General features: G+C 43.5%; 1 protein-coding gene across 7 annotated transcripts in view; it reads left to right on the top strand.

The window, feature by feature from the left end:
• BBX (BBX high mobility group box domain containing) overlaps positions 1-5,190 on the top strand; it is a 119,821-nt gene extending 114,631 nt beyond the window's left edge. For all 7 annotated transcript variants that reach the window (XM_054163203.1, XM_054163201.1, XM_054163200.1 and 4 more), the window contains 3 exons: positions 106-303; positions 927-1,119; positions 4,652-5,190. In XM_054163203.1, coding sequence (XP_054019178.1) covers positions 106-303; positions 927-1,119; positions 4,652-4,739 — 479 coding nt within the window. In that variant the 3' untranslated portion in view covers positions 4,740-5,190. The remainder of the gene's footprint in view (positions 1-105; positions 304-926; positions 1,120-4,651) is intronic.
• Positions 5,191-13,254: the final 8,064 nt, after the last annotated feature.

The following is a 13,254-nucleotide window of genomic DNA, read 5'->3' as shown; positions in this document are numbered from 1 at the left end:
GCATCTGTGAGGGAAGCTTTGTGCAAATAGATGCAAAATGGAGACTGAGCATAGCTAGTAACTCAGTTACTCTCCATGTAAAACTCTGCTTTTCTCCTTTTTCAGCCATACTCTCAGAAGACAGAAATTCCAGTGAGTCTGCCTGGAAGAGCAAATTCTCTCTATCTGCCCTAAACACTCCAGAGCCAGCAATGATGCATGAGCCTTTAGTTGGCAGCCAGAAGAGGAAAGCAAGGAAAACTAAGATCACACATCTTGTCCGAACAGCAGATGGCCGAGTCTCGCCAGCAGGAGGGACAGTGGGTAAGGAGATGGGAATTTTCTGTACATGGGATGGTGGGAGAATGTTTGGAATAACTTACCAGGGATGTGTTTTTCAGCTGGGTTGGTTTCATACCTGCTTAGAAAGACCATTCTTTAAAATATGGCTCTCCATCAACCAGGAAATCAGCAAGTCTCTATGGCCACTCTGTGGCCAACATCTTTTTGTTTGAAAGTCCAAATCTGTCTTGTCTCCCTGGACATTTCTTTGGGAAGGACTGAGAGCTGATACAGAGAGAAATGGAAGGCAGCTACCTTTCATGGTTTCTTTCCAGTCCAGCAAAGAAATTGCACTGCACCTAGCTGCAGGACATAAAAAGTAATTCCGTAGCCTGAGAGTCAGTGCTGCAGTCCTCTCAGAATCTCTGTATCTGAAATTTACACAAAAATGTTATTGCTTGACCTAAAGATCAAACTCAGCTGAATCAAGATCAGTCAGCTGCTTTATAAACCTTTGTACTGTGCTTCTGGCAACAGCTTGGCTCAGAGGAGGTTGCAGTAAAGATAAAGGTACAGATTCTCTTAACATCAGGCAAGTCGGTATCTCGGTGGCCTGCTGGGAATTTAAGAGCAAAATTTCCAAGCTTATCTTCCTTGTATTGCAGATGAGAAGCCAAAAGAGCTGCCACAAAGTACTCTTCAAAAAACATCAAGTGCAGAAACAGATTGCAACAGTGAATGCTCCAGAAGTGCAGAGACAGAAGAAAATCATAGTATTACATCAGATATGCCAGCAGTGTCTGCATTCTTTAGTTTAGCTGCTCTGGCAGAAGTAGCAGCCATGGAAAATGTGCACAGGTATGGTTTGCTTTTCCCCTTGTTGTCTAAGTGAATAATATGTGTCTGCCACCTTGTTAAGAAACCATGTTGCCAAGTGTTCAGTTTGGCCTGTGTTTCCTCTTTCACAGCTTTCTGTGAATGTCACATGTTCTATGCCACTTGCTTAGCAGTGTTTAGTCTTCACCTAAATGACAGTGCAGCCTGTGGCAGTAGTCAGTAGAATGGTCCTCCTTGGTAAGCTGGCCTGCCAATTTCTTGATGTAAACAGGTTTCCTGAGGAACAGAAACTTCCCTAAGGAGGTCCTTGAGATCCTAGTGGTTGATGCTTTCCAATTCTCAGATGCCATTCCTCAGATAACAGCTGTTGCATGCTCCTTTCCACTTTTCAGTGACCTAAGACTGGATAGAATGTTGTACACCTTCAGCCCAAGCTTTGATGATGAAGGTGGCTGAAGGAAGCTGTTATTTTGACTCTTGGCACTTTGCTGTGTAGGAGGCAAAGTGTCTGCAGAATGTCATGTGACAGAGCAGCTTTGGGGGATGGAAAGTCACATTAGGTTGGGTTGGTCCACTCAGTTACTGAGTGGGCCATCCAGCTGCCCTAGGTGGGCCTGCTTTGGCAGGGGGGTTGGACTAGATGATCTCCAGACGTCCCTTCCAACCCCTAACATTCTGTGATCCCTCACAGGGAAGTTGGAGAAGGTGCAGGTTACTTTGGGCTGTTGGATCAGTTCAGCATGGTCATAGAATCAATCCTTCAAGGTGGAAGGGGGCCTCAAAGGTCATCTTGTCCAACCCCTCTGCAGTGAGCAGGGACACCTCCAACTAGATCAGGTTTTCAGATACTGCATGTTAGACCTGTGATGGGAGGAAACCAATGAAAGCGAGTCCTCCTTGGCTTTTAATTATCCAGTGGTGGTGTCTGATGCTGCAGGTTATTGGAGATGTTTACTGTTCATCTCGTGGACCCCATCAACCATGTCAGTCCTGTGTGTTCAGGCTGTGCTTCAAACATTAAAAGGCTTTTTAGAAGCCCACAGGCCCTATAGAAGGTCAGGTGAACCTAGCTCACTAAGTCCTCTTTGGAAAAGCTGTTGTCTTATTTAAGCCACGTTGCTTGGGGTGAGAAGAGCTTTCACTATGCAGTCAGCCTGACCTTTCCTTCCCATTTTGCAAAACAAATTAGTCTGCTATCAAGACAGCGAAAGGCTGAACTCATTTCTGTCACCTTTTGTGGTCAGAAGCCACAAAGTGAGACTTGGAGAAGTGCTGTGCTAAGCCCTGCTCTCACTAAATCTTTGTGGTTTCATTGATTCCCATTAACACTGACCAGAATTGTGCAAGAGCAATAGGATTTGCTTTGCTGTGGGTTTTCCCTCTTTGTTCCTCTCAGAGTTCTTGTCCTCCTCGTCTTCCTATTGAAGTGAGCTAATGTTTTGCATAGTCTTCTGCTTGGGTCTTTCTTCTTCCCCTCCTACCTTTTGTCATCTCATCATGCAGCTAGAACAATGCAGCACCTTCCATGATGCCTGAAAACACCAAACCAGCAAATGGCCAGCAACAGCTGCCAATTCCAGCTTGTAACCATGCCCCTGGCCAGGGAAGCCCATGACAAGAGGGGAGGTCTCATCTCCAGTAGAAACTTAGACATGTCTCTGGCAGACTTGGCAAATGGAGGTCAAAACAAAAACCTAAATCTCATGGGCTAGAAGCTCCTCTGTTTTATACTTGGTTGACTCTTTGCTATCTTTTGCAATTCATTTGTTTGCAAATAGCTAGAGATGAGAAGAGGTTTACTTCATGTGTTTCTTCAGTGTCTGACTGTAGCTACTAAATAATGTCAATAGCCTTGGGCTCTGGAAGCTAAACCCCTTTCTAACTGTTATTAGACCTTGTCTGGAAAGAGCAGCATGGTTTTCATTGGAAGGTTTCTGTTTAGCTTTATTTATCTTGTGCATGCCCCAGTTAAGTGCTGGCATCTTGAGCTGCATTTTGTGCCAAGGCCACTTCACTGCACTCCAGTTGTGCAAAGCAGGTCAGTACCTCCATTTCTGCTGGGGTCTCCGCTGGGCCAGAGTGAGGGAAAGTGGCCTTGATGTAAATAAGAAGTGGGCCCCAGATTTTCATCACTGCAGATGACACATCCAGGAATAAAAATAGACTTGTGAGATTAGGTAACAGGAGGTGGCATGTTTTGTGTGTGTATTTTAAAAGACAAGCTGCAGAGGAGCTCTCCCAAGTCCATCTGCCACAGTAATTGATTTCCAGCACTGAATTTTGGTGCATTTTATTTACTTGATTTTTTTTTTTTAATATCCCTGTGCCAGGGGATCATTTTTAAATTAACACTGCTGTAGTCATGAAAGAGATGATGTGTTGGGCTGATGAAGTGTTAAGTCATGAAACTTGGAGCCATCCCAACGTGTGCTTCTCTGCTGAGGAGTGCATTTCCATACTGCTTGCAAGCTGGCTGCTGGCTTGCGTGAACATGACACGTGCATCTGTGCATTCACCTTCCTTTGCCAAACATGACCTCTGCTCTCTGCTTCCCAGGGCTGAAGCCACTCCCTTACAAAATGAGTAGCAGCACTGGTGCACTCTGAACTCACTCTAGAGCCCTGCATTTTGGTTTGTGCCTTCAAATACTGTGACATCTTGGTTTTGCCTGCCTGTCCACTGTGTTGGGGATTGTTCTGAGGATATGGTCTTCCTTTAGCAGGAGTCACTCTGAAAAGACCTTGGGCATCTGTAGCAGCACATGCTGTAATGCCAGGTGTTAAACCATATCACAGGCCAAGTCACATCCTTTCTGCTGTGATAAAAGTACCTCCCCTCCTCCAAGTAATCCTAGAATCATAGAATTGGTTTGGTTGGAACAGACCTCCCAGATCATCAAGTCCAACAATCAACCATTAAACCATGTCCCAGAGTGCCATGTACGTAGAGAAGGCTGAGGGAAGACCTCATTGCTCTCTACAGCTCCCTGAAAGGAGGTTGGAGTGAGGTGGGGTCAGTCTCTTCTCCCTAGTATCAGGTGATAGAACAAAAATGAAATGGCCTGAAATTACACCAGGGGAGGTATAGGTTGAAGATTAGGGAAAAATTCTTTGCTGCCAGAGTGGTCAGGCATTGAAACAGGCTGCACAGGGAAGTGGTGGAATCACCATCCCTGGAGGTGTTCAAGAAGGGTGTGGACATGGCACTTTGGCACATGGTTTAATGGCCATGGTGGTCTTAGGTTGAAGGTTGGACGTGATGATATGGTAGGCCTGTTCAACCAAAACAACTCTGTTGTTCTATGATCCTTGAACACCTCCAAGGACAGTGACTCCCTGGGTAAACTATGCCAATGCCTGACCACTCTTTCAGTAAGGAAATTTTCCTAATATCTAAGGATGAATGATACCTGATACCAAATACCCAACATCTAACACCCCGTATCTAACACCCAGTATCTAATATCCAATATCTAACACCCAATATCTAATGGCAGGTGATATCTAATACCCAAGATCTACTGATGGGTGGCTTTTCTTCTCTTCTTTTGCAGAAGTCAGAGGGCCACACCTCTCCCACACGATGGACAGCCAAATGAAATGTCTCAGGCTCCAGTGCTTATTTCCTGCGCTGACCAGTGAAGCTCCACTTTATTGTAAAACATTGTGCTTTACCTAATCTCCTAGCCTTGTCTTTACCAAGGGAAGCTAGTCAGTCCATGGGATGGAAACTATAGACTGCAAGCAAGTGCTTATTGCTCTGAGTGGCCCAGAATTCACTGGAAGCCAGACCTTAGCAACTTGGGCCAGGTCCTCAAATCGGGAACCCAGTATGTAGGAGGGTGATATTAATTATCTTTTAATGAACAGAAGTGGAATGATCCTAGAGCTTGCTTTCTATTGAAGGCTTTTAAACAGTTTGGATAGGTGGTTGGTGTGATTAAAAACAACAACAACAACAACAAAAAAAAGGCTGCCTTTACTGTTAGCTCACACAGCATCTCTTGTACCAACCCGAGAGTATGGCAACTAGTTTCATGTAATACCTAGTTATTCTAAATGAAAAGTTTAAAAAACCAACAGCAACACAAAAGAAAGAAAAGGAAGAAAAAAAAACAAAACAAAAAAAACAAAGAAACAACAACAAAAAAAGAATGAAAACACTGACGCACTGCACTAGTTATTATTAGATATTCTTAGTCCTTTTTTTTTTTTGTACATGAAGATTTAAGTTCTAAGATGGTTTATATTAATAGGTGATGCCTACCTTTATATTGTAGAATGACTTTAAAAAGAAAAAAAAAAAAACAAACAACAACAACAACAAAAAACAACCACCAGACAAAAATACAAGCTCTGTTCCAGAGAACTGAAGGCAGGCCCTGGACAGATGTACCATTGTTAGCGGTGTTTGGGCAGCCACGTGGTCCAGATGTTCTGCACTTTGATACTTGCCACCGGCGTGGTAGAGTTTACTGGGAAAAGGAGAAAAACAAAAACAAAACAGAGATTTCTTGACAGGCTATGTTTGGGTTGGGTTCTCTCTTTTTTGTTTGTTGGTTTGCAGTTGGGTTTATGATTCTTTTTTTTTTTTCTTTTTTTTTTCCTTCTTCTTTGCTTTTATTTTTCACTTTAGTTTTTCAGTAACCAGGATGTTGTGCATTAGGGAGGAAAAAGAGAAAGGAGGAGGAAAAAAAAAAAACAAAAACAAGCAAAAGGAGTGGTGTATGGACAAGCAAAATGCTGCAGATAATTGACTTGTGTCTTTCATGCCTTGGAGGGTTCCTTGATGTTTCTTGGGTAGATCCCTGAGCGACTTGGTGAAACTTTTCCTGTAAAACAAAGTCCTGCAAAGGAGTTTTTCAAAAGTGACCTTAGTATTATTTCAGCGTTCTGGAGAAACCCTAAACCCGTGACTTTGGATATACATGCACACCAGTACACATCCTTTTTCCCTGCTACAGACACTGGCATTGTTGTAGCTAACTATGCACAGTCCACAGCAGAGCCTGCGTCAAGGGCCAGTGAGAGTTTGTGTTGGTAAAGTGGCGAGTTGTATACAGACAAACTACAACCGAAGAGAGTAATGCTTGACCGAATTCAGGCTTCCACACAGACCCATCTGCCAGTTTGTCTTTGCTTCTGTTGAATTTTTTTGTGTTGTGCTCTCACAAAGACATCCCAGGAGCAGGCCGAGTGTATCACTTGGCCTCTTAACCTTTTGCTGACTTAACACTATTGTATAACCGAGCATTGATTCCTACCAATAGATGCAAAGCGATCGCTAGTAATTGATCTAAAGCTACAAATCCAACAGGGTACTTCTTCTATAGCACAAGATGTTTCCCTACTTTCTGCATTGTAGCACAACAAGTTACCAAATTGGACTCCAGCAATAATTTTCTATTAAGTCTTCGTCACACCGGCTGAACTTTTGATAGTATTAGCTTGAGTTTGAAGTTCTTTGAATTAAGTCTTTAAATGATGCGAGTTTACATCATTCTATCAGGCATTCTTATTTATACTTGATGAACTGATGAGGTGTTTTGGGGTTATTTTGTAACTAATTTGATGTAATAGCCATATGGACAGTAAGTCTCTTAACTTGCTTGCTGAGTTTTAGCCTTTCATTGTCGTAGTTAAGTGTCAGTCTTTGGTTCGGGGTCAGGAAACAAACGGGCAGCACACCACAGCGGTCGGAACAAAGGCTCGGAAGGTCTGGCAGAAGGGCAGTTGGCTGGGGAAGTGTCACTGAAGCAGCCCCCTGGAGGATGCATGTGTTGGAAGAAGGGAGCAGCAACACAAGAACAACAGAACTCACGAGTCAGTGGAAAGGCTTTTTTAAGAATTCAGGTGAATATATATATGAATATATATGAATATATATCAATATATATCTAGCAGTATATATATCAATATATATGAATATATATCAATATATAATATATGCCCCTAGAATGCCATTGCAGCCTATGGCAGTATTTTTAATAGGATTTTATTAAAGTTTTATAAGTTATTTTAACAAAGACAGGAAGAAACTTCACCAACTGCTGGGTGCCAGCAAGGTGGCTGTTGGAGTTTTGGACCACTTTATAAATTAGCTGAAATCCAAATATCGTTCCAGTGCAGGCCGTTCACCTTGACAATGGTACTAACTTATTTCTCTTAGAAGCCTTTAGAGTAGATCTATTTTTGTCAAGAGCACCCCGCCCTTCCTCGACTGAAACTTCAATGTTGTTCCTGGAGATATTTCTGTATATTAATGGTACCTTTTTTAAAGAAGAGAAACAGAAAAAAAATTACTTTTTTCTATATGGATTAATATCTTTACTTGATCTGCTTTTCCTTGACTTTCCCTTAGAGAGGGGGTAGGGTTTGGGTCAGTTTACTGGATATGACTGTTTTCAGATACTTATTAAACCTTTTTGTAGATATGCTTAATTTTTAAGCGATTAGGCACTGAGAGTAGCAGAAATCCTGCAAAGCTTTATAGTTCACTAGGCATTTGCCTTTGTTGGTTCTCTGAGTGATGTCTTGATTTCAGTAGCTAGAACTTTTTTTTCCCTGAATCTACTAGGAAAGGGGGTATCAGTATTTTCAGGTAACAAAGTCTGTTAGCACAACGACAACGACGACAAATCCAGACCAATATCTTACTGTATTTTGGGGGGGGAGGGGAGGGTTGGGTTGGGTTTTTGGTTTGGTTTTGGTTTTGATTTTTGGTTTCCTTCCTTGTTTGTTTTTATTATTTTTTTTTAAATTTTATTCATTTCAGCTGCTTTCATTTGGGGGGGGGGGGGGGGAACAAAACAAACAAAACAACTCTTGCTATTGTGTGTCCTTCAGCATACCAGCAAACACTGTTACCTGTTAACACATTGTCCACAAAATGCCTCTAGAGAAGAAATTGTTGCACCTTATGTATATCTCAAAGCAAACCAAAATATGATGCTTCTCTGCTTTGTTTATTCTGAATATGTTGTATCATACTTTTGACTGAACCCATTTTAACCTAGCTGAAGCTCTCGGTATTTATGCATTTCACATTTATTTTCTGGATCTGAACCTGTGTATAAATCTTTCTTTAAAAAAAAAAAGAAAAAAAAAAAAAGCAAAAAAAAAAAAAGCAAAGCATTGACCCTAGTTGTCCTCTGTGACTGCTCCATGGGAGGGGGGAATCTTGTCTCAAGTGTGACATGCAGTACTGTCCCAGTTTTCCTTGGCTTCTCTTTATCTTTTGGGATTTCAGGCGTAGTTTGGAGGTGTACAAAACGCATCTCGCTGTAGCCCGAGCTACAGGATCTAAGCAGCTAGGAGAAAACTACTGTAATGTCCTCTGAATTGTTCTAGTACTGTATGCAAGTATGGGCAGAATGTTCTGCAGAACATTTGAGATGCAGATTCTTAACCCCGCAGGAGGTTATTTCTCAGAGTTTAGACCAAATCAATCCAAACGCTGTGACCTTGAGAGGTCTAAAGATCAGCCTAAAATGATTCTGTCCTTCTATGATTCTGAAAGCATCTATGGAGATCACTTAATGCTCTGCTTATGGCAGTAACTACCCCTTGAATGTGCTGTGATTTCAGAAATAGAATATATTTATTTAAGGTGACTGAATGCTCTTTTTATACTAATACAGTATCCCAAAGTCATGAGTAAGAGACTTCTTGGTAGTTTGAGTTTCTATTTTGTAGCATTGGTGCATGACTTTTGAAGTTCAAGTGGTGAGTGCTGTTGGAAAGGGGCACAGGAGTAAGGGACTGGTAGAGAAGCGTGTGAACTCGTGGTGGTGAAATTCCAGCTTTGGTCTTGGCCTCTTGGTGTGAAAGCTGCCTTTCTAGCACCAGGCTGAAGATCACTCTGCAGTTTGTGTCAGGTAGAAACCCAAAAAGAGTTGTAACTCACCTCAGAAGCAGGGAATGCCTTGGAGTTTGGGTGCTGTCTTTTAGAGGGAGATCTTGTTTGAATTTCCACTGCCTTGTTTAGCTGCTGTATGGAACAGACCGAGGGCAGGTGTTGAACAGGCCGAAGGCAGCCGTTGTGGACGTGGAGACAGCTCAGAGGGGATGAAAGGAAAGGTGGCCTTTGTTCTCAGCATGGCAAAGTTATGGCAGCAAAGTGGAATTAGAATAAAAGATGTATATATATGTGTGTGTGTGTGTGTGTGTGCGCGCCTGGGTGTGTACATTTGGCAAGAAAAATGTAGGCAAAACAAAAACCCCATGGGTCTCCAGGAGACTCTGGTGTATGTTGGCCCTCTTGAGTGCACTCCCTTGGTTTTATTGACTGCTCAGTCTAATATGGCTACCTCTCCTCCAAGACTACTTTCATTAAATTCCATTTGCTTTCAGGCTTGCTGGTGTCATTTTGTCAGCCATGGATACCATTGGTGTATCTCTGTGTGCTTCGCTTTCAAAGGGCGAGGTTCATGTGGTGCAGTCAGCACAGAGGCTGGATATTGAGTGGTGGCCAAACTGTGTTGCCAGGGCGTTTTTTTTAAGGTCTGCCATGGTCATCTGGGTTGCAGGACATGGGTCTGCTAGCTGTGGTTGGTTCAGTGAGATCAGGCTTTGTAAAGAGCAGAAAATGCAGTGCTCGTGAGGTGGTGGACGTAAGGTGTTGCCAGAGTTGATGCAGTACAGCCAAGTGCTGCTCTCGAAACTTACCCTGGGGTTGACGTTTGCAGTCCTGACTTTGCAAAGAAACAGAGCTCTGCAGCTTGTGTGTTGGACATCATACCTTACCCATTGTTTGTTTGCTGTGCTTTGGTAGGCTGTAGAAGCTCCTAGGTATCTCTGCTGTGGTTTTTGATGCTTGCGGCGTTCTCCTTACCTTGTACATGTTGTGGAACTGTCACCTACAGCTGCCAGCGTGCTGAGGCACTTCAGAATACTCTGTGCTGTGAAGGAGTGCATTTGGGCTGTGAAGGGGTCACTTGCCTCCCCCCCTGAAGTCCCCAGTGAAAAGGCACAGTGAGGTTCATACTCACCTGAGAACTGTTCCAGTCATTTCTAGACTCAGTGTTTTCTACTGAACCAAGAGCTTTGGAGAGGTTTATGAGAGTGGTGTGTATTTTACATTCCCCACTAATGCTTCTAAGGCAGCAACCTAGCAGGACTTGTCATGAGATCTCCACACCTAAGCTGAAACCCATCCTTAGGGAAGGGGCAGCCTTGACATTTGCACTGTGCCAGTGTCTCTCTTACGGAGCCACCGCACTCTTGGGCTTGCATGATGTTCCTGGGGCAGGTACATCTTTGTCACCTAGGGCCTTCAGTGATGTGGACCAGCTGCAAACAGCTAACCATTTTATTGAGTTCTTCCCAAGAACACTCTTGGAGTTCCTGGGCCTTGACTGTTAGCATTTACCAGCAGACTCACACTGTACTCTTCTGGGGAAATACGCCTGTGCAGGGCAACTACCCAGGTCTAAGCTACTCTTTTCAACCCCTACTACTTCTTTTCTCCCCCAGCACTGCTACAGTTGAATCAGTGGTTGGGGCTTAGAGAAAAGCGAAAGGAGCAGGCAGGGACATGTGTGTGCAAATGCAGCACAGGCACTGGACGGCAGTGACTCGCAGGGACTTGCGTGCACGTTCTCTGCACGGAAGTGTTCCCATCCTAGGCCATAAACCAAGGTGACACTTCTCAGAGGATAGTTTTCCAACTCTTTTGCTAGATTGCAGCCTCTTTCCTTCACTTTGCACCAGAAGGTGTGATTGTCAGGAATCACACCTGAGAAAAAAGCCACAGCTCCTGCTGGCCTGGATGCTGCAAAGCCCTTCTTTCTCAGCAGCCCTTGCTTTTCACTACTGGTAGCTGTTGACAGTTGCAACATAACTTACTTTCTGTGATCTTTCTTCCTCGAGCCTAATCCTTTGACTTTTGTCCTCACACATCATTCCACTGAAGTTTGACCCAGTGTTTGGCTTGATTCTCTCCAAAGCTTGGTGTAAACATGCCTTACAGTAGTTTATCTCTGTCAATGGTATAACAGAGCTACTGCCTTCTTAGATGTGTGTAGTCAAAGTAAGCACATTGATAGAATGTCATGCTTTTCCCCCCAAAAACCCCTCTAATCTGATCTTTTTAAGTGAGTGCACATGTTCAGTCATGTGTCTAACATGCTAAAAGTACATTAAACTGTGATAATGCAACTGAATAAAATATTTAATAAAAGATTTGAACTATTTGACAAGGACCTTCCAATAGATTTCTTTATTTGGGTTCTCTAGCGTGTGCCTGGAATCAGCTTCCCATTTAAAGCTCATGACTGCAAATACATTGCTGTTCAAAAGGACCTTCTTTGCCACTTCACCTGCTTTCCTCCTCCCAAAGGGTCATTGGCTTCACCGTGTGGCTGAGGTAGCAGCGTTTGCAGCATTGCTTTTGAGCTGCAGGATGAATTGTTGGGGGGTGATGTTTCTATACTCGCAGGAGAAACAAGCTCATTTTACACCTGGACATGGAAGATGCCAAAGACCAGAGGTAGATCCTCAGAGCTGTAAATTCCTGTCAGATCATCCACTCAATTCCTACACAATGGCTGTAAAGAGACCACCTGTTTTGCAGAGAACTTCCACCCTTTCAGTCCTTGCCTACACCTGGCTGTAATGGGAGCTTTCTTTTTTGTTTTTAAATTTCCATTTATCTTTAAAACTTTCAGAGCCTGGCTAGCACAGTTGGATGTGGTTGGAAAGATCCATGGACCTGTGCCAGTATCCCCAGAATTCAGTGGATGGCATAAAACTGGAGATGGTGGAACAGAGAGAGCCAGTTAGGCTGTAGAAGAAAAGTCAGCCCTTTTCTCCTGAGCTTTCCAGGTATCCACTTTGGGTTTTGTCTTCTTTGCACCGTTGGGAAACTTGTTCATAGGCTGCACAAGTGCAAGAGAAGTCATCTCACCTGAAGAAGCCCTTGCTATGCTTTTAGTCTTGGGACACTAAGAGTACTTACTTAGAAACTCTTTCAGCAGTAAGTAGCATCATCACTGTTGAACATGAGGGTCCTCACTGCTTTGGAAACTTATGTAAACCAGTCTCTCTTCTGTCCATATAGTTTAGCCCCCTGAGGCTTGAAAAGCAGACAGTTGGGGATCTTGTCTTCACCTGTCCTTCAATGCCAGAAGCCTCCTTGATTGCAATGTATTCTTCTGATCACAGAAGACTTCATGAAGCCAGTAGATAGACACTGGCTGTTCATACAAGAGGGGAACTGCTGTCTCTGAGTCAGAAGTAGCAGAAGGGAAGCTTTAGGTTCTTTAACCATTTCCTCAGGGAAGAAGCAAAGTGCCCAGCCTTGCACTGCCTTTACTGGGTATGCATCGAGATGTCTGGAAAGGAACACCAGGAATGGAGAAGTTCAGAATTAAAGGCCATGTAGAGGTCATGAGTGGGGAAGGGGAAGCAAAGCTCAGAGGACAAAGATGGAAGAAATCTTAAGAAGTGTGTGTTCTCTCAACACAGTAGGGCCAGTCAGGGACATTGAAGACACTATTTATTACCAAATTACCTTAAACCAGTCATTTTCACTCCTCCAACTCCCACCTTTCCTCATCTGCTCCCTTTCTGTTCTTCCAACACAAGACACTAAATTCAGCTAGCTCTTGGTGCATCGAGGTCTGGCTTGTAACTGATGTTGCTTCTTGCAGCTGCATGGCATTGAACTGACACTTTCTTAACTGTCAGGTAAGAGAAGTTTCCACTGATGGTTTCAGAAGGACGTGGGGTGGGAAGGCATCCCCCTCAAGTGCCAGCTTAGATGCTGCAGTGTTATCCCTTCCGTACCATTGTTTGGGTCCTTTTCGTTGTTCATCCTGGATTTTTCAGGGGCAGCAAACCCTGCTTTCAGACAGACCTTTGTTTTTTTTTCCCCTACAGCATGACAGCACAAAGTATACTTGGGCAGCCCCTAGCCATGTTTGTGAAGCATCTGATTCCTCAGTAGGACACTAGCACTCTGTAAGCAGCAGCAAGATGCATTCCTCTAGCTTGCCTCAAAGTTCTGTTTTGCTTTGTTTCCAGAAATAAAAGCTGTGAGGGATCACACCTATCACCTATCCAGTGTCAGCTTCTTTTGGGGGACTGTTCTTGGCACAGCAGCAGTAAGAAATTGAGCTGTGATAGAGTTGTATTTCAAGTGTACTCCAGATTTCAG

Source organism: Dryobates pubescens, chromosome 8, assembly GCF_014839835.1.
Source record: "Dryobates pubescens isolate bDryPub1 chromosome 8, bDryPub1.pri, whole genome shotgun sequence".
Lineage (NCBI taxonomy): Eukaryota > Metazoa > Chordata > Aves > Piciformes > Picidae > Dryobates > Dryobates pubescens.
Note: the sequence above shows the minus strand (reverse complement) of the source record. Positions and strands in the feature narration are given on the sequence as shown.